The sequence below is a fragment of the Mobula hypostoma genome, chromosome 21, assembly GCF_963921235.1.
Source record: "Mobula hypostoma chromosome 21, sMobHyp1.1, whole genome shotgun sequence".
NCBI lineage: Eukaryota > Metazoa > Chordata > Chondrichthyes > Myliobatiformes > Myliobatidae > Mobula > Mobula hypostoma.
In genome coordinates, this window is record NC_086117.1 from 52,758,493 (window position 1) to 52,778,687 (window position 20,195).

Below are 20,195 nucleotides of genomic sequence, written 5' to 3' on the forward strand. Positions count from 1 at the left end.
CTGGGTCCTATATAGCTACAACATTACCTCTTGGCTCCTAAACTCAATCCCACGATTGATGAAGGCTGATACACCGTATGCCTTCTTAACCACAGAGTCAACCTGCATAGCAGCTTTGAGTACCCTATGGACTTGGACTCCAAGATCCCTCTGATCCTCCACACTGCCAAGAGTCTTACCATTAATACTATATTCTGCCATCATATTTGACCTGCCAAAATGAACCTTCTCCAAAGCTATCACATTGTTTCTTAGCTAAGGGGCCCAGAACTGCTCACAATACTCTCCAAGTGTGGTTGGATTAATGCCTTATAAAGCCTCAGCATTACATCCTTGCTTTTGTATTTTAGTCCTATCGAAATGAATGCTAACATTGCACTTGCCTTCCTCAACACTGACTCAACCTGCAAGTTAACCTTAGGGAATCCTGCACAAGGAATCCCAAGTTCCTTTGCATCTCTAGTTTTCAAATTTTGTTGCTGTTTAAAAAATAGTCTGCGACTTTGTTCCTCCTACCAAAGTGCAAGGAGACAACCCCCATAAATTACTGCTGTCTCTCAGAATGTTGAAGTTCTGCATTTTACTGTAAGCCAGTGCAGAGCTAGTATATAATGAAGGTTCAAACCAGCATCACTGTCAGCTTTGCACCTCCTTCAACCCACCACCTGATACTTAAGGATAGTCAACCTTTCTGAGGCCAAGGAACTACAGTTGGGAGGATGGCACCAAGGATAGAGGAATGCAGAGAAGAGGGAGGAATGCTGGGTGTTATTTAAGGACCATTCATTCATTAGGTGCCATGACATACGAGGTGGGTGATCATGGTCTTTCCATGACCATAATTGGTCTTGGCAAATTTTTCTACAGAAGTGGTATGCCATTGTCTTCTTCTGGGCAGTGTCTTTATAAGGCAGGTGACCCCAGTCATTTTTATTACTGTTCAGAGATTGCTTGGCCCTAGTGAAGGGTAGGAGTGCCTTACACCTACTTTGGTTAGAGACCTATCTCCACCCCACTACCTGATACTTAAGGATAGTCAACCTTATTTGAAAGCTAAGATTGAATATCTGATTAGTGTTGACCAAGTGTTAAATATTTTTTTCTCTATAAACTGTAATCTTACTTTCTAATTTTGTTCCCTGGTTAGTCTTTGTTATTATGAGGTTTTGAAAATTAATTTATGCCCTGAAAATTTTAGTAAGTGTTGCTTTTTATGATATCTTAGATGAAATTAATTTTTCTTTTCATACGTAAGATCTGTTTCAACTTTATTTTTTAATATGTCTGACACTTAAACAGCCTTAAGAATAAATATATTGCTAAAATACTTCCCATATCCCTCTCTGAACCAGATCCTATTGACATTGTTAAAGACCTAATTCCACCAAATGAATATAAAACTGAAGAGGACCCCAAACAGTACAAGTCCACCAAGACAGGACGGGGACCCCTGTCGGACAATTGGATTGAGGAGTGCAAAAACAGAACCGGAAAAATGCCAATTATGTGTGCATATAAACTCTGCAAAGTTGAGTTTCGATACTGGGGAATGCAATCCAAAATTGAGAGATTTATTCACGATGTGGGTGAGTATCTGTCAGATATATCCTGTATGCTTATCAACAGAAAGTACTAATGTCAAACAAAGTTCTGAGTAAACTGATTATCAAAGTACATGTATGTCACCATATTAAACCCTGAGGTCTGTTTTCTTGAGGCATACCCAATAAATCTAAAGAATAATAACCTAAAAAAATCAGTGAAAGACCACCCAACTAGGGCGTTCAACCAGACTGCAGAAGACAACAAATTGTGCAAGTACAAAAGAAAGAAATAATAGTAATAATAAATGTGCAATAAATATTGAGAACATGAGATGAAGAGACCTTGAAAGTGAGCCCATAGGTTGTGGGAACAGTTCAGTGATTCAAGAGCCTGATGGCTGAGGGTTAATACCTGTTCCTGAACCTGGTGGTGTGAATCCTGAGGCTCCTGTAGCTTCTTCCTGATGCAGCAGTGAGAAGAGAGCATATCCTGGGTGGTGGAGGTCTCTGATGATGGATGCTGCTTTCCTGCAACAGGGTTTCATGTAGATGTGCTCAATGGTTGGGAGGGTTTTACCCGTGATGGTCTAGGCTGAGTACACTACCTTTTGTAGGATTTTCCATTCAAGGGCATTGGTGTTTCCTCACCAGGCAGTGATGCAGCCATCACACATCTCCATCTCCATCACACATCTGTAGAACTTCAGGAGCTGAAGTGTTTTCAATTTGCTTCAAGTGAGCGATGGGACCTTTTCACTTTTCATGTTTTAGTGGAGTAGCAATTACTTTCTTTTCCTTTACACTTGTATAGTAGAAATGACATTAAACAGTCCTGAATCTTCAGGCCTGCCTTAAATCACACTGTTCAAGTGAAGCTACAACACAGGCATTTAACCTAATAGCGTGGGAGGTTTCCCAGCTCTACCCTGTTCACAACATACAGGATGCGATTGCCGATTGCATCACCTCTGATCTGGGCTGACATTTACATGCTGGGGGACACCTAATTAATTAGCTTGTTTATTTCGGCTTTTTTCTTGAAGATGTGCTGGGTGTGTTGCAACTACCGCTGCACCGTTGCATGCTTCGCGGCCCGGAGGTTGGGGACCACTGCCCTATGGCTGCAATACGTGCTCTCAACAGCGCAGGCGTCTCCCAAGTCGCTGAACCTTCCCCTCGAAAAGCACAGGTGCAGGGACTGCACATGGTCACCAACTTCACCTCCAGGTCACACAGTTTGGAGTACTCTCCCTCTGTCCCGCACTGTGGCTGAAATTTGTGGTTTTGCAGCAGCGGTACCAAGTGGACATAATTACAACAAATTACAAAAATAATATAAATAAATATACTTATCAATGGATAGATAGATAAAAAGAGATTAAAATAGTGAGGTAGTGTTCATGGGTTCATTGTCCACTCAGAAATCTGATGACAGAGGTGAAGAAGCTGTTATTAAAACATTGAGTGTGTGTCTTCGGGCTCCTGTACCACCTCTTTGATGGTAGCAATGAGAAGGGGGCAAGTCGTGGATGGTGACAGTCCTTAGTGACAGATGCCCGCTTGAGACTCTACCCCTTGAAGATGTCCTGGATGCTGGTGAGGCTGGTGCCCATGATGGAGGTGGCTGAGTTTACAACTTTCTGCAGCCGATTTACCCTAGCCTAATCACAGAATGATTTACAATGACCAATTAACCTACTAACTGGTACACCTTTGGACTGTGGGAGGAAACTGGAGCCCTTCAAGGAAAAACACGTGGTCACAGGGAGAACATACAAACTCCTTATAGGCAGTGGTGGGAATTGAACCGGGATCACTGGTACTGTAAAACATTGTGCTAACCACTACAAGGTTAACATCTAGTTTGTAATACCCTGAATGACTTTGTCATTGTGTATGCCTCAGGGATTATGCTTATTCAGTTGCAGAATCCTTTGAAAACAACTTGCTTCGTTGTCTTGGTCTTTACAGTTAATTCACTCGTCTCTGAAATCAGTTTGCAAACTGCCACTTGATTTTATTCCGTACTATTCAGAAACCTACGTACAAATTTTAACTCTGTGAATGGATCTGAATTGGTGGGATTAAAAGCAGATTAATTTGAGCAATTGTCAATGATATTTGCTTAGTTAAGAGCTTTGCGGTTTTCATTTATAGCTCAAAGACTTTTCTTTAGTAAACTGAATCCTGGATTGTCTAAAAAAACAAAACTAAGAAGCATTTTAACATGAACAAAATTTCCCAGGCAAGAATATGGCAGTGGCTTATATCGTCGTGGAATGTTATTTAAACTGATTGTTTGTGTTGGCCCCAGTGCCACACACACTCAGGTGTTGAAACACAGTAATTTTCGTGACATTTAAAGTTTCCTTCATACCACTGTCGTTCTGAGAGTAGACTGCAGTCCTGTTTTGTTGAGTGCGAAGCTGGTGAATGGACAATCCCTGGGCAAGTGTAGGAACTCTGTCCATGAGGCCACTGGTGTTTAGGGTATCAGTGAAGGTTCAGGGCTGCCTTCATTGTGTCAGTAGCTTCCTCTCAGTTTTCACTCCTCTCAGTCATGTAAGTCCTGGCTGGAGACTCAGGAATACTGTCGCACTCAAATGCAGAAGGATTTCTCATTGCTGTTTCCATAACAATTTTGTTTCACCAGTCAGATTTGTTAGCCTTGAGTTGAGCCTCCGAACCTAGAGGACTGGTGGACCACTCTTAGTCTGGCCTCTATACTTTGACCTATTTGGCATGGATGAGCCTACCAAGAGCCAAAGTATAAAGCCAACATTGGTCTCTGGGTCATTGAGGCACACAAGCCCCTAAACCATGACAGGGTTGTGGTCCTCTTGGAGGTGGGCAAGAGTAGGAGAGGGAAGAAAAGGTATTACATTCTAGATTGCCAGCAGAGCAAAATTAACAAAAGCCTGCAGTGGGAAGTCAATAAATCAGGTAGCATCTGAGCAGGAAATAGATACTTTGGGGCATTACCTTTGCCGGAACTCACTTCTGCTAAAGGTTGAAATATGAATGTCTCAGTTGTAAACATAGATTTTTAATCCATATTCCAAATTTCCAGCAGATGGTAAATCAAGAAAACCTGCAGGACTTCCTGGTGGCCAAACACTTTAATTCCGATTCCCATTCCCATTCCCATTCTGATGTGTTGTTCCATGTGCCAAGGTGGAGGAACAACACCTTGTATTTCGTCTGGGTAGCCTCCAACCTGATGGCATGAATATAGATTTCTCCTTCCGGTAAACAAATTTCACCCCCCCCCCCCCAACTTTCCCTATCCCCCATTTTAATTTTAACCTGTTCTCATGTGCCTATCACCTTCCTTCCCTTTCTCCTATGGTCCACTCTCCTCTTCTAATAGATAACTTTCCTGACCAGCTCTTTGCCTTTCCCACCCACCTGGCTTCACCTATCATCTTCCAGCTGTTGTCCATCCCCTCTCCCCACCTTTTTATTCTGGCGTCTTCTCCCTTCTTTTCCATTCCTGAAGAAGGGTTTCAGCCCAAATCGTTGAATATTTATTCATCTCCATAGATGCTGCCTGACCTACTGAGTTCCTCCAGAATTTTGTGTGTGTGTGTGTGTGTCTGTGTGTGTGTGTGTGTGTGTCTGTGTGTGTGTGTCTGTGTCTGTGTGTGTGTGTGTGTCTGTGTCTGTGTCTGTGTGTGTGTGTGTGTGTGTGTGTGTGTGTGTGTCTGTGTCTGTGTGTGTGTGTGTGTGTTGCTCTGGATTTCCAGCATCTGCAGACTCTCTCATGTTGCAGATATTATAAGTGCTGAAATAGAACATTGAGCATAGAAAAGTACAACACAGGAGCAGGCCCTTCAGCCCACAATGTTCTGCCAGCCCAATTAAAATTAGTAGTCAAATTGCCAACTAAGCTAATCCCTTCTGCCTACATGATGTCCATATCCTTCCATTTTCCTCTCATTGATGTGCCTACCTGAACATCTCTGAAAAGTCTGTAATGTTTCTGCCTCTACCACCACCCCAGGCAGCTCGTTCCAGGCACCCCTCACAGCTCCATTGAAATTACCCTTCTCACCCTAAATGCATCCCCTCTCGTATTAGACATTTCAACCCTGTCTACTCCCTTCTTTTCCAGTCTTGAAAACTCTATCTATGCCTCTTAACATCTTATAAATCTTTATCGGATCTCCCCTCAGGGAAATCAAACAAGGTCTGTACAGCCTCTCATTATAACACACACCCTCTAAACCAGACAGCATCCTGGTAAACCTCTTCTGCACCCTCCCCAAAGTCTCAACATCCTTCCTATAATGGGGCAACCAGAAATTAACGTGGCTAAACTAGATTTTTATAAAGCTGCAACATAACTTACTGAATTTTGAGCTCAGTGCCTCGACTGATAAAAACAAGCATGCCATATGCCTTCCTAACCACCCTATCAACCTGCATTGCTACTTTCAGGGAGTGATGGACTTAGTCCCCAAGCTTCCTCTGCTCATCAACACTATGAAGAATCGTGCCCTTAACAGTGTTCAGTCTCTTTGAATTTGACCTACCAAGGTTCAACACTTCACATTTGGCTGGGTTAAACTCTATCAACACTATCAACAATATCACCGTTTAATAATCATTGAGACCACTGCAGCATCTCAGCCCCAAATGCACGTCTGCCTCCACAATGCTGCCTGACCTGCTATGCTCCTCCAGTACTTTGTGATTTTTTTTTTGTTGCCACAATTTCACTCTTAATAAGCGAGTGACATGACACTTTTTAAAAATGTTTTTGTTCGACAGTTATGAACATTGAATGCACTTCAGCAAATCAATTGGCCATATTTAATGGATCTATGCTAGCTTTCTACAATCGATTCAAACTTGTCCAAATGATTTGGTTCCAGACCTTCCTAGCACCAGGGCTGGACTAACTGCCCCCTAAGGAAAACTTCTTCACTCAGAGGGTGGTGAGAGGGTGGAACGAGCTGCCAGCGCAAGTGGTGCATGTGAGCTCGATTTCAAAGTTGGAGAGAAGTTTGGATAGATACATGGATGGTAGAGGTATGGAGGGCTGTGGTCCGGGTGCAGATTGATGGGACTAGGCAGTTTAAAATCGTATGGCATGGACTAGGTGAGCTGAAGGGTCTGTTTCTGTGCTGTACTTTTGTATGAATAGATACTGGGACTATCCCTACACCCACTTTTAAATAAGGCTGTTTTCCAGTTCTGATTTGGAGCCAATTATTCGATTATCTTGGAATATCACAACTCAAAAAGTTCAAAGTAAATTTATTATCAAAATACCTATATGTCACCATGTACAACTGTGAGATTCATTTCCTTATCAGCATCCACAGTAAATGCAAAGAAACACAACAGAATCGATGCAAGACCACAGCCAGCAATTTGGACAAACTACCAGAGTGCAAAAGAAGACAAACTCTGCAAATGCAAAGAAATACAAATAATAAATACTAAATAAAAAATAAATGATACTGAGAGCATGAGTTATAACGTGAGTGAGTCCATAGGTTCAGTTCAGTGTCGAGGTGAGTGAGGTTATCCATGCTGATTCAGGAACCTGATCTTAGACCACAAGACCACAAGATATAGGAGCAGAATTAGGCCATTTGGCCTGTGGAGTCTGCTCCACCATTTTATCATGGCTGATCCATTTCCTTCTCACCCCCAATCTCCTGCCTTCTCCCCGTATCCCTTCATGCCCTGACTAATCAAGAATCTGTCAACCTCTACATAAATATACCCAATGACTTGGTCTCCACAGCCGCCTGTGAACAACAAATTCCACAAATTCAACACTCTCTGGCTAAGTAAATTCCTCCTCATCTCTGCTCTTAATCAACATCCCTCTATTCTGAGGCTGTGTCCTCCCTTATCATAGGAAACATCCTCTCCACATCCACCTTTCAACGTTTGATAGATTTCAGTGAGATCTCCCCCCTCCCCCCATTCTTCTGAATTCATGTGAGGACAGTCCTAGAGCCATCCTCACAGATCCTCATAAGATAAGCTGTTCAATCCCAGAATCATTTTCATGAACTCCTTGAACCCTCTCCAAGGTCAGCAAATCCTTTCTTAGATAAGGGGCCCCAGTATATTACTGGTCCTGAACCTGGTGCTGTGCGACCTAAAGCTCCTGTACCTCCTTCACAATGGCAGAAGTGAGTGGAGAACATGGCCTTGATGGTGCAGGACTCTGAGGATGGAGACTGTTTTTTTTCTGGCAGTCAAAGTAACCCTGCCTCTCTCCCTTTCCAATTCCAATTCCTTCCCCATCCCTACAACTCTCAACCCTCTCCCAATCCATTAAGCGGCATGGGTTTAAATTTGTACTAAATGGATTTTAGTTATCATGAGCCTCCTGTAGGTAGAAGTGTGGAATGGCATATCCCTGGGGTTTAGGGTCATAAGGAGTGGGTGGCTGTTTAAATCCTGTATCCACCTATACAGTCTGTTAGTCCATTCCTGGCTTCATCTTCAGATGGTCCCACCTGCTGTGTGTGTGATTCTTCGGAGGTAACTATTCATGTAGGATCCTTTTCCTTGTTAACAGGAGGTAAATCCAGACCAATACACACAAAAAGCTGGAGGAACTCAGCAGGTCAGGCAGCATCGATGGAGATGAGTAAACAGTTGATGTTTCAGGCCGAGACCCTTCATCATGACTGGAGAGGAAGGGGGAAGATGCCAGAATAAGGTGGTGGGGGAAGAGGAGTTTAAAGTGAGAAGCTGGGAGATGATGGGTAGAAAAGGTAAAGGGCTGGATAAGCAGGAATCTGATAGAAGAGGAGAGTGGGCCTTGGGAAGAGTTAACAGTCCAGAGTGGGAAAATGAAGAAAAGTGAAGGGGGAGGGAAAAATATTACCCAAAGTAGAAATCGATGTTCATCCATCAGGTTGGAGGCTGACTAGATGGAATATGAGGTGTGTGTTCCTCCCGAAGGTTGCTCTAAGTTTGGTACCACAGATGATCATTACAAAATTCCATCACCATTTCGGACATCCCTTTGTCACCTGGTATGTTGTTTAACAATGGAATAGGTTTCTAGTTTCTCATTTTCTGCTTGTTTGTTACTGTCTTTTATTTTGGAATGTCACAAGTACAGTGTAATATTGCGATGTAATATAGGTCTCTAGAGGCCACACGGAATAACATTCCTGCTTGGTTGAAGGGTGTTTTCATAAATTATAGGTTTAAGGAAGGTGATGCTGAGGGCTCACCGGCAAGCGTGGTGCTGGCAAGACGAGTGGTACGGTCTGACCATCGAGGACATCCGGCAGCTCGAGCACGAAACGCAGCTCATGTTGGCCCAGAAAATGGCCCAGTTTGTGACCCAGTTCAACGTAAATGACAATGAAACCGAGCCAACGGGCCTGGCCCAGTTCTCTAGTGAGCGAGAGCAGGACACCAACAATGCCAATGTCAGCCTAGGTGCCGACTCCAGCACTGCCAACCTAAAGGACTACGGCGACTCCTTAACAGAAAAAGCACTGACAAAGCAATGGTCCACGTCGTCCAAATCATCCCATTCATCAGTGAGAGGAGGTAAGCCCTGAGAGCTCATGGTCCTCGTGACCTCTGCTCTTGTTGTGTCTTTCCATTAGGCTGTGTGCAGAGCATGTTACAGGTGCTGGGCTCAAGTTGCTTTGCTAGAAAATGGCCTGTACCATGACACTCTGTAATGCAAAGCCACATCATCTATAAACCTACAGCAGTACAACACCACACAGGCTCTTTGGTGCCATCCTGTATAAGCCTATTCCAAGATCAGTCTAAGGCAGGGGTTCCCAACCTGGGGTCCATGCACTCCTTGCTTAATGGCATTGGTCCATGGTATAAAAAAGGGTAGGGACTGCTGCTCTGACCCTTCCCTCACACATAGCTTCCCAGTTTTTCTTGTGTCCATATGCCTACCTAAATGGAGTCATAGAGAAGTACAGCACAGAAACAGGCCCTTTTGGCCCATGTAGTCATTGCCAAAACAATTTAAACTACCTACTTCTGTCAGCCTGCACCAGGACCATAGCCCTCCACATCCCTACTATCCCTGTACCTATCCAAACTTGTCTTAAACATTAAAATCGAGCTCGCATGCACCACTTGTGCTGGCAGCTCATTCCACGCTCTCACGACCCTTGGGGTGAAGAATTGTCCCCTCATTTTCCCCTCACCTTCCCCTCACCTTCCACCCTTAACCCACGACCTGTGGTTGTAGTACCACCCAACTTCAGTGGAAAAAGCCTGCTTGCATTTACCCTATCTATACCCCTCATAATTTTGTGTACCTCTATCACATCTGCCCTCAGTCTTCTATTTCTAAAGAATATAGTCCCAGCCTATTCAATCTTTCCTTATAACTCTGATCTTCCAAACCCAGAGCATCCTTGTAAGCTTTCTCTGCAGTCTTTCAGCCTTATTTGTATCTTTCCTGTAGGTAGGTGACCAAAACTGCACACAATACTCCAAATTAAGCCTCAGCAACATTTTATGCAACTTCAACATAACATCCCACTCCTGTACTTAGTGCTTTGATTTATGAAGGCCAATGTGGCAAAAGCTTTCTTTAGGAACCTATCTACTTGTGACGCCACTTTCAACAAATTATGGACCTGTATTCCCAGATCCCTTTGTTCTACCACACTCCTCAGTGCCCTACTGTTCACTGTGTAAGACCATACCCTGGTTGGTCCTCCCAAAGTGCAACACCTCGCACTTGTCTGCATTAAATTCCATCTGCCATTTTTCGGCCCATTTTTCCAGCTGATGTAGATCCCTCTGCAAGCCATGACAGCCTTCCTTACTGTCCACTACACCCCCAATCTTGGTGTCATCCACAAATCTGCTGATCCAGTTAACCACATTATCATCCAGATCATTGATACAGATGACAGACAACAAAGGACCCAGCACCGATCCTTGCGGCACACCACTAGTCACAGGCCTCCAGTCAGAGAAACAAACTTTTACTCCCACTCTCTGGCTTCTCCCTCAAAGCCAATGTCTGTTCCAATTTACTACCTCATCCTGAATGCCAAAATATGCCTCTTAACTCTCCCTAATATATCTGCCTTACCATCAACCCTGGAAGCATATTCCATACACCAACACTCCAACTACCTTGGACATCTCCCCCTATAAAAACACGAGAAAGTCTGCAGAAGGGTCTCGGCCCAAAACATTGACTGTTTATTCATTTCCATAGATGCTGCCTGACCTGCTGAGTTCCTCCAGCATCTTGTGTGTGTTGCTTTGAATCTCTCCCTATTCTTTCTTCCAATCACCTTAAAATTATGCCCCATTGCCACTCTGGGATTAAAATCTCTGGTTGTCTACTCTGTTTATGACTCATCATTTTGTATACTTCCATCAAGTCACCTCTCATCCTCCTTTGCTTCAAAGAGAAAACCCTAGCTCACTGATCCAGTCCCAGCCACATGAGGCATGTTCTTCAATCCAGGCAACATCCTGGTAAACCTCCTCTAAACATTCCACATCATTCCTGTAACGAGACATCGAGAACTGAACGCAATACTCCAAGTGTGGTTTCACCAGGGTTTTATAGAGTTGCAGCATTACCTCACACCTCTTGAACTCAATTCCCAGACCAACACACTTTCTTAACCACCCTATCATCTTTTGCAGCAACATTAATTTATTGATGTGGACCCCAAGATCCTTCTGTTCCCCCACACTGTTATGAATCCTGCCTTTGAATTTGACCTTCCAAAGTCAATCACTTCACACTTCTCCAGATTGAACTCCATCTGCCACTTCTCACCTGTCGTGTGAGCATATTCAAGAAATGAGAGTTGGGAAAAAATTGTGTTTATTGTCCTTTATTTCACATAAATTCTGTGAATTTGTTACTGCATCACAAATTTTTGAGTAGTGGTCTCTGAATTCTGTAAGAATTAGTTTACATTACTCAGATGACCATAACATGGGGGTGGGGTGTGGGGGGGGGGGGTCACCTGTATGTGGAATCTTGCTGTGCACAGATGATCTGTTTGCGTTCCAGTGGTGATTGTATTCTAAAGTACAGCAATATGTTGAGATACCCTGAGGTAGTGGCAGGTGCTGTTTAATCTAAAAGAACTTGTTTTGTTTCCATTCTTGTTGTCTTTGTATGAACTTCCCTTCCCTGACCCTGGATCTTGGACGTGCTGATTGATTGTAGCTTTGCTAATTCCTTGGCTGCAAGCTGCAAGATTCAAAGTTCTAAGTGCATTTTATTATCAACATATGTATTCCTTATATAGCCTTGAGATTCACCTCCTAATAGAAAGTCACAAAACAAAGAATCCAAACGAACCCGTTAAAAACAGCAGAAGGCCCTCAGACATCCAGTATGCAGAAAGAGAAAAAAAAAATTGTGCCAATGATAAAGCAAGCAAACCAGCATTGAGAACTGAAGTTCACAACGCCAGGCGTCACTGCAGCCGATCGAGAAGTCCGCTAGTTGCAGGCCACAGCCTCAGTCCAGCAGAAATGAGCAAATCCCGCTGAGCTGCAAGCTGAACTGGCCTGTCGCTCAAGATTGTTTAATGTCATTTGCAGTACACAAGTGTAAAGGAGAGCAAAATAATTTTTATTCCGGCTCTGATGCAGCACAAAAAAACCCACAATAAGATAAAGAATACAATAATAATTAAAACATAATAAATATATATACATAAGATAGCTTGGATACAGTACTGTGCAAAAGTCTTAGGCACATATATAGCCAGGGTGCCTAAGTCTTTTGCACAGTCCTGTATTTATCAACGGAGAGTGGAGAGCAGGCTTGTAAATCTGGTCGGAGTAAAGGATGTTGGGAACAGCAGGAGTGGAGCATCGCAGGAGAGATGTGGGATAGGTGGCAGGAGGAGTGCTGGGGTTGGGGGTATGATGCGGGTGCAGACACACCCAGCCTTGAGACAACAGGCAAGGTCATTTGATTCCAAACAATTAGTTTATTGATCATTACAGAATGTCTCTCTGGTGCTTCCTCTCCCTCCCCTCTCTCTTCCCCTTTTCCCAACCATGATTCCCCTCTCCCTGCCCCCTTCCCACTCTCAGTCCACAACAGAGACCCAGATCAGAATCAGGTTTATCATCACGCACATATGTCATATTTTTCTGTAGCAACAGTACAGTGCAATACATAAAATTACTGCAGTACAGTGCAAAGGTCTTAGGCACCCTATCTACATACATGTACCAAAGACTTTTGCACAGTACTGTATGTAGATCGATGTCCAAAATGTGATGCTAGGTACAGGAAATGATAAAGTAGTGGTGGTTGAGGTGAGTTAGTGGGTGGAGGTGTTGATCAGCCTTACTGCTTGGGGAAAGTAACTGTTTTTGAGTCTCCTTGTCCTGGTGTGGATGCTCTGTAACCTCTTCCCTGATGAGAGTGGGACAAACAGTCCATGAGCAGGGTGGGTTGTATCCATCATGATGTTGTTGGCCCTTTTCTGACACCTTTCTATCTCCATGTCCTTGAAGGACATGCTACCCTTCCAGCTACATTTCTCTTTGGGCTGGCTTAACTGCACTGTTTAACTGAATGACCCCAGTTACTCCTCTTAGCTAGCTAATATTCCTGTGGTTCCAGCACAGAAACGGACCCTTCTGCCCATCTGATTCATGCTGACCCAATTCCCATCTAAGCTGGTCACTTGATAGTTACTCACAGTTGTTGCATGTAATATCATTGAGATCAAATGGATCTTCGGAAATCAAAAATGAGGCACAAAAATTACTGCTTACAGCCATTATATTTAAATATTACAAGAGCATAAAATGAGAGAGCGAGAGAAAGAAGAAAAGACAAAGGAGAAAGCAGCCGTAGTTGTCTCATACTGAGCCTACAGATACAACTTTCCAGTGATAACAATTAACCTATGAAATAGCCAGATTCAATTTGTTTAATTGTTATTCAACCACACATGGATACCAATAAATACAGCCAGACAAGATAGCATTACTCTGGGGCCAAGGTGCAAATCACTGTACCAACAGTCACACTTAGCACAAAGCACACAGAGCACGTGTAAGGTAGAAAGATACAGCCACTCAGTAAAAGAATGCAAACTCAAGTCATCCAACGCCACTGAAATCTGCAGGCGACCACAACAGGGCTTGTCTTCTGCCAAGCGAACTCTGGGGGCAGCACCGACTCCAGCCTGGACGTGGTGCCTTCTCGCCCCTGGTGGAGCGCACCAGTTCCATTGGCTTTCCCCTGGCAGCTGCAAACAGGTCACACCGCGGCCCAAGGCCCAAGGCCCAGACCTTGCGCACAAAATAACAAGTAACTGGCATGACACCTGCTACTGAATCAGAATTGGGTTTAAAATCATTGGCGTATGGCGTGTCATTTGTTGGTCTTTGTGGCCGCAGTACATTGCAATACATAATAATAATAGAGAAAAAACTGAATTACAGGAAGTATATACAGTATATATCAAATACTTAAATAAGTAATGCAAAAATAAAAATTTTAAAAAATAGAGAGGTAGTGATCATGGGTTCAATGTGCATTCAGAAGTCTGATGGCAAAGGGGAAGAAGCTGTTCCTGAATCGTTGAGTGTGTGCCTTCAGGCTTCTGTACCTCCTTCCTGATGGTAGCAAAACTAAGAAGCTTCTAGAAAAATACAGAAGAAGTACCTGTACTGCGATTACTGGCAATTTTTACATGTACGTGTGTCGGTGATTGTATAAAAATACAAGCAAGCATAGGGAAGTTAAACTTCCAGAAAAATAACAATTCTGCATTCTAATTCAATAGAGTGCAAATTTCAATCACAGTTTTTTCCTCTAGTCCTATATATTACAGAATTCCCAAAATAAACCTACCTATTTGTCAAGGTGAGTTCAAACATTCTGTTTCGCTCGGGAGCTTCATGCATGGAATCTGAACAAAATATAGGACAGGAAGATTACAAAACGCAGCTGCTTTGATCTTTTGACTACATGCTGTTTTGTCCTAATCTGACTATTCATAACCATCAAAACATGCTCATTATAAACACAAGAGATTCTGCAGATGCTGGGATCAGAAGTGGAAAGAGTGAGCAATTTCAAATTCCTGTGTGTCAATATCTGAGGATCTGACCTGGACCCAACATATTGATGCAGTTACAAAGAAGGCAAGACAGCAGTTATATTTCATTAGGGGTTTGAGGAGATTTGGTATGTCACCCAAGATACACACAAATTTCTGCAGATGTACCATGGAGAGCATTCTAACGGGCTGAATCACCATCTGGTATGGAAGTTGGATGGCTACGGCACAGGATCGAAATAAGCTGCAGAGAATTGTAATCTTAATCAGCTCCACTAGCCTCTGGTATCCAGGGCATCTTCAAGGAGCGATGCCTTAAAAAAGCGGCATTCATCATTAAGGACCCCCAGCACCCAGGTCATGCCTTGTTTTCATTGCTACCATCAGGAAGGAGGTACAGGAGCCTGAAGTCACACACTCAACATTTCAGGAACAGCTCCTTCCCCTCTGCTGTCTGATTTCTGAATGGACATTGAACCCTTGAACATTACCTCACTACATTTTTTATTTTTTTATTTTGGCTCTACTTATTTGGTGGCATCCGTTAGTCTCCTCTCCCGGGCACAGGCCTGGGCAAGGTTGTATGGAAGACCGGCAGTTGTCCATGCAGTATGTCTCCCCTCTCCACGACACCAATGTTGTCCAAGGAAAGGGCAAGGGCCGATATAGCTTGGCACCAGTGTCGTAGCAGGAGTTGCCAGAACGAGGTTGAAGACGACATCGAACTGCCTTAGGGACTCCAGCTCCGGATTTGTCCTCGGAGTTTACTCCCGAAGCCTTTCCCATGAGTGGGTATGGCCGCAAGGCAGCGGAGGTTTGAAATCAGATGGGCTGCCTTCCCAGGCTGACGAGTTCCATCTACCCAAATCTACTTATTTAATTTAACTAATATATGTATACTTGCTGTAATTCACATTTTTCTCTATTATTACGTCATGCATTGTACTGCTGCTGCAAAGTAAACAAATTTCACGACATATGTCGGTGATATAAAACCTGATTTTGATTCTGAAGAGATTCTACAGATGCTGGAAATCGAGAGGAACACATACAAACTGCTGGAAGAACTCAGCAGATCAGGCAGCATCTATGGAGAGGAATGAACTGTTGATGTTTAGGACTGAAACTCTTCTGCATTCCTCTCCTTAGATACTGCTTGACCTGCTGGGTTCCTCAGGCACTTTGTATGAATAATGCTTATTTTCTTCTCACATAGTATGCTGTATTAAATGTTAAGATTAGATCTTAATGTGTATCATGTTGGAATGTTAAATTGCTAATCAGAGGTTCCTTGCCATTAAGTTTATTATCACCTCTCACAGACTTGGCACATGACAGGTAAATACAACACTTTGAGGGATGGTTACTGCTGTAGCGTAGGAGTCCCATCAACTTGTACATCGTCGTCATCATGCGCTGTCATATGATGTAGGCGATCATGTGTTCATGACCATGAATGTTCTTGGCAATTTTTCTACTGTAGTGATTTGCAATTGCCTTCTTCTGGGCAGTGTCTTTACAAGATGGGTGACCCTAGTCGTTATCGATACTCTTCAAAGATTATCTGCCTGGCGTCAGTGGTCACATAATCAGGACTCGTGATATGCACCAACTGCTCGAACGACCATCCACCACCTGCTCCCATGGCTTCACCTGATCCTGATCAGGGGACTAAGCAGATGCTACACCTTGCCCAAGGGTGACCTGCAGCCTAGCAAAGGGAATGACTGCCGTGAACCTCCTCTGGTAGAGACGAATTTCCACCCTGCCATCCAAACTTACACATACTAGCTCCAAAAGTGATCTCTAGCGAGAGTCAGAATACCAACAATATGCTGTTTCTTAAAATGGTATCTGTTAACTATTGTACTGGCTGCAAAACACAGCTGCAGACAAGATGTACAGTTTTATCTACTGTTCGCACCTCTGTCAATGCCAGTCTCCCTCAACCATCAAGGAGGAGGTACAAGTGCCCCAGGACTCATAGATCAGGCTCAGGAACAGTTATTACCCCCCAACCATCAGAAAGGAGGTACAGGAGCCTCAGGACTCACACCACCAGGTTCAGGAATAGTTATTACCCCTCAGCCATCGGAAAGGAGGTACAGGAGCCTCAGGACTCACACCACCAGGTTCAGGAATAGTTATTACCCCTCAGCCATCGGAAAAGAGGTACAGGAGCCTCAGGACTCACACCACCAGGTTCAGGAATAGTTATTACCCCTCAGCCATCGGAAAGGAGGTACAGGAGCTTCACGACTCACATCAGCAGGTTCAGGAACAGTTATTACCTCTCAGTCATCTGGAAGGTGATATTAAGCAGTAGTAAATCAAGGCAACTGGACTTGCTGTGTTATCTAGAAGATATTTCACCATTCATCCAAGAGACTTCTTCAGTTCTGGCAGTTTTCCAGCTTATAAACTCTGAGTTGTTTAAAGGTATAGCAGTCACATGAAGGTTGTTAAGAGTCATAGAGGTATTGAGAGGGTCATTAGTCTTATCTTTGCATGGATGTGAACTGTTGTGGAGATGCTGGGGTAGCGTTTATAAACCGGAAACCTGTCCACCATGGATCAGAACTGAAGAAGCCTCCCGGTTGGGTGGCGAAATGTCTTCTAGACAGCACAGCAAGTCGAGTTGCCTTGATTTACTGCTGCTTGATATACAATGACCTGGATGACTGACAGCCTTCATAGACATCAGGAAGGAGACACAGGAGCCTCAGGATCCACACCACCAGGTTCAGGAACAGTTATTACCCCCTCAACCATCGGGAAGAAAGTACAAGAACCTCAGGACCCACACCACCAGATTCAGGAACAGATATTAGCCCTGCTGCCATCAGGAAGATCACAGTTCATCTGTATTAGATGCACACTACTTTAACACAGACCCAACTAAAACAGTCTGGTATATTAATATTTCCAATCAGAGTCATTTTTGTTTAATGGTCTGCTGTGTCTTTGAATATTTTTCATAGTTGCAGGAATTGTCACTTGACAGCTGAATTACAGACTGTGGGATCAAGCTGTGCGTGTTTTTATAGACAAATGGATCTTTCATTATGTATTGTGTTTGCCCGTTTCCCAGGCAGAATTCTGGCAGTTTGAGCTATGACTTTGCTGAAAGCCTCCTGATATATCTGCGATACTGACGCCATCTGTTGCTTGTGATGTGGGCTATATATAGAAATCCTCAGCCCTGTGGCCGTGACGTCTGTGGCTGCGTCATTTCACTTTTGTCATTCAAACTGGCTTCGTTGGGCAAAAAAATGAGAGCTGCAGCATTCATGGAGGAATACCAATGAGGCTGAACCTCCCCGTCTCTTCCCATCCTCTCTGCGGTCAGCAGGGAATCTAAACTAAGCACGACTGTTAGGGAAAAATATGCCGGACTGTTCAGTGAACTGAGCAGTCTGATACCATACCGACCGCGTGAACACGATCAAGCCAACTGACCGTGCGAAGGATGTCAGTGGATTGACCTTCATCCTGTGGCCTTGTGGGGGCCTAATATTTATTTACTGCCGGTTACACCACTGGTGCTTAGGGCAGCAATGAAGGTCCTGCATCTCTGGTGGTGCTCAGGCTTCCTTCCTCGTGCCAGTAGCTTCCTCTCTGTTTTCACTATTGTTGGCCATGCAAGTCCCGGGTGGAGACTCAGGAATACCATCACACTCAGATGTAGAAGGATTCTTCATTGCTGTTTCCGTACCAATTTTGTTTCACCAGTCAGTGTTGTTAGCCTTGAGCTGAACCTGAAGGATCGGTGGACCACTCTTAGTCTGGCCTCCACCCTTTGACCTGTTTGGCATGGTTGATCCTACCAGGAGCCAAAGTATAAAACCCTGACACCAGGAGCATAGCTCTCTGAGTCATTGAGGCACACGACGCTCCAAACCACAACAAGGTTGTGGGCCTCTTGGAAGAGGTCTAATATTGCACAAGAGTAATTCTGCTTGATCCAGAATGTTGGAAAGATGTCACCCATTTGAAACTGCATCAGAATCAAGTTTAATATGACTGGCATATGTCGTGAAATTTGTTGTTTTGCGGCCCCAGTACAATGCAATACATAATTATAAAAAAGTATGAAGTACAATAAGAAGTGTATATATATATAAAATTAGTACAAAAAGAGGAGAATAGGTAGTGAGGTAGTGTTCATGGGTTCATCGTCCATTCACAAGTCAGATGGCAGAGGGGAAGAAGCTGTTCCTGAATCGCCGAGTGTGTGTCTTCAGGGTCCTGTACCTCCTCCCTGATGGTAACAGTGAGAACAGGGTATCACCTGGGTGATGCGGGGGTCCTTAATGATGGATGCTGCCTATTTGAGGCATCACTCCTTGAAGATGTTCTGGATGCTGGTCAGGCTAATGCCCATGATGGAGCTGGCTAAGTTTACAACTCTCTGCAGCTTATTTCATCCCTGTGCATTAGCTCCCCCCCCCCCACACATACCAGATGGTGATACAGCCATTTAGAATGCTCTCCACACTACATCTGTAAAAAAATTTGCTGGTTTCTTTGGTGACATACTAAATCTCCGCAAACTCCTAATGAAATATAGCTGCTGTCATGCCTTCTTTGTAGCTGCATTAATAGCTTGGGTCCAGGATAGATAATCAGAGATATTGACACTCGGGACTTTGAAATTGCTCACTCTTTCCATGTCTGGTCCCTCTATGAGGACTGGTATATGTTCTCTCAGCTTACCCTTTACTGAAGTCCACAATCTTACTATTCCTCTTTCCATTCCTAGCAGGCATACTGTGTGAAAATAAATCGGCCATGATCGGATGGCCAAACAGACTCAACGGGCTGAATGGCCTGATTATACTCCTATGTCTTATGGTGGTTCTCTAAGGAATTGAAACATTTGTGCAATACTTTGCATCAGCATTTAAAAATAGTATTAGCGCTGTTCTTGTTTAGATCACTGTGACACTTTCACCACCTACTTGTCCTCTAAGATGTTGTTGAAGCGGGATGTGTTGCAGAGGGAATGCGTAGTCACAGGGCACAGTGGTTGTCAGCAGAAAGGGTTAAAATTGCCATGGAAAAGGACATTAAGATATAAATAGTCTGTTGGAGAAGGGCCAACGGTAAGGACGAATGTAGCTGGGGTAATTTGAAGCAACGTTTGACAGATAAAACTGTATTTGAACAATTGGGGGTCTTTATTTAATTTATTTAGAGATACAGTGCAGAACAGGCATTTCCGGCCCTTTGAGCCACCCCGGCAAACCCCAATTTAATCATAGCCTAATCACAATGACCAGTTAACCTACTAAAGCAATGTGTCTTTGGACTGTGGGAGGAAACATGCACCCGGAGAAAACCCAGGTATTCTACGGGGTAAACGTGCAGACTCCTTACGGAGGATTCCGGTGTTGAACTCCAGACTCCATGCCCCAAGCTGTAATAGCGTCGTGCTGGTCTTTAGCTGGAGATGGGTCAGGGGCAGCATAGATACTTTCCCATGAGAGAGAAGGGTTGGATAATTAAAGCCACAACTCCCTGGAGAGCCAGTGAGTGCAAACTAGAGCAAACAACAGATGCCAGGATATTAAACTCGGTGAGGACAAGACAGATTACAGAAAATTCAGTG

At 43.8% G+C, this 20,195-nt stretch overlaps 1 protein-coding gene across 11 annotated transcripts in view; it reads left to right on the forward strand.

The window, feature by feature from the left end:
- LOC134360022 (membrane-associated phosphatidylinositol transfer protein 2) overlaps positions 1–20,195 on the forward strand; it is a 307,102-nt gene that overhangs the window by 181,944 nt on the left and 104,963 nt on the right. For all 11 annotated transcript variants that reach the window (XM_063074026.1, XM_063074020.1, XM_063074022.1 and 8 more), the window contains 2 exons: positions 1,353–1,586; positions 8,730–9,083. In XM_063074026.1, coding sequence (XP_062930096.1) covers positions 1,353–1,586; positions 8,730–9,083 — 588 coding nt within the window. The remainder of the gene's footprint in view (positions 1–1,352; positions 1,587–8,729; positions 9,084–20,195) is intronic.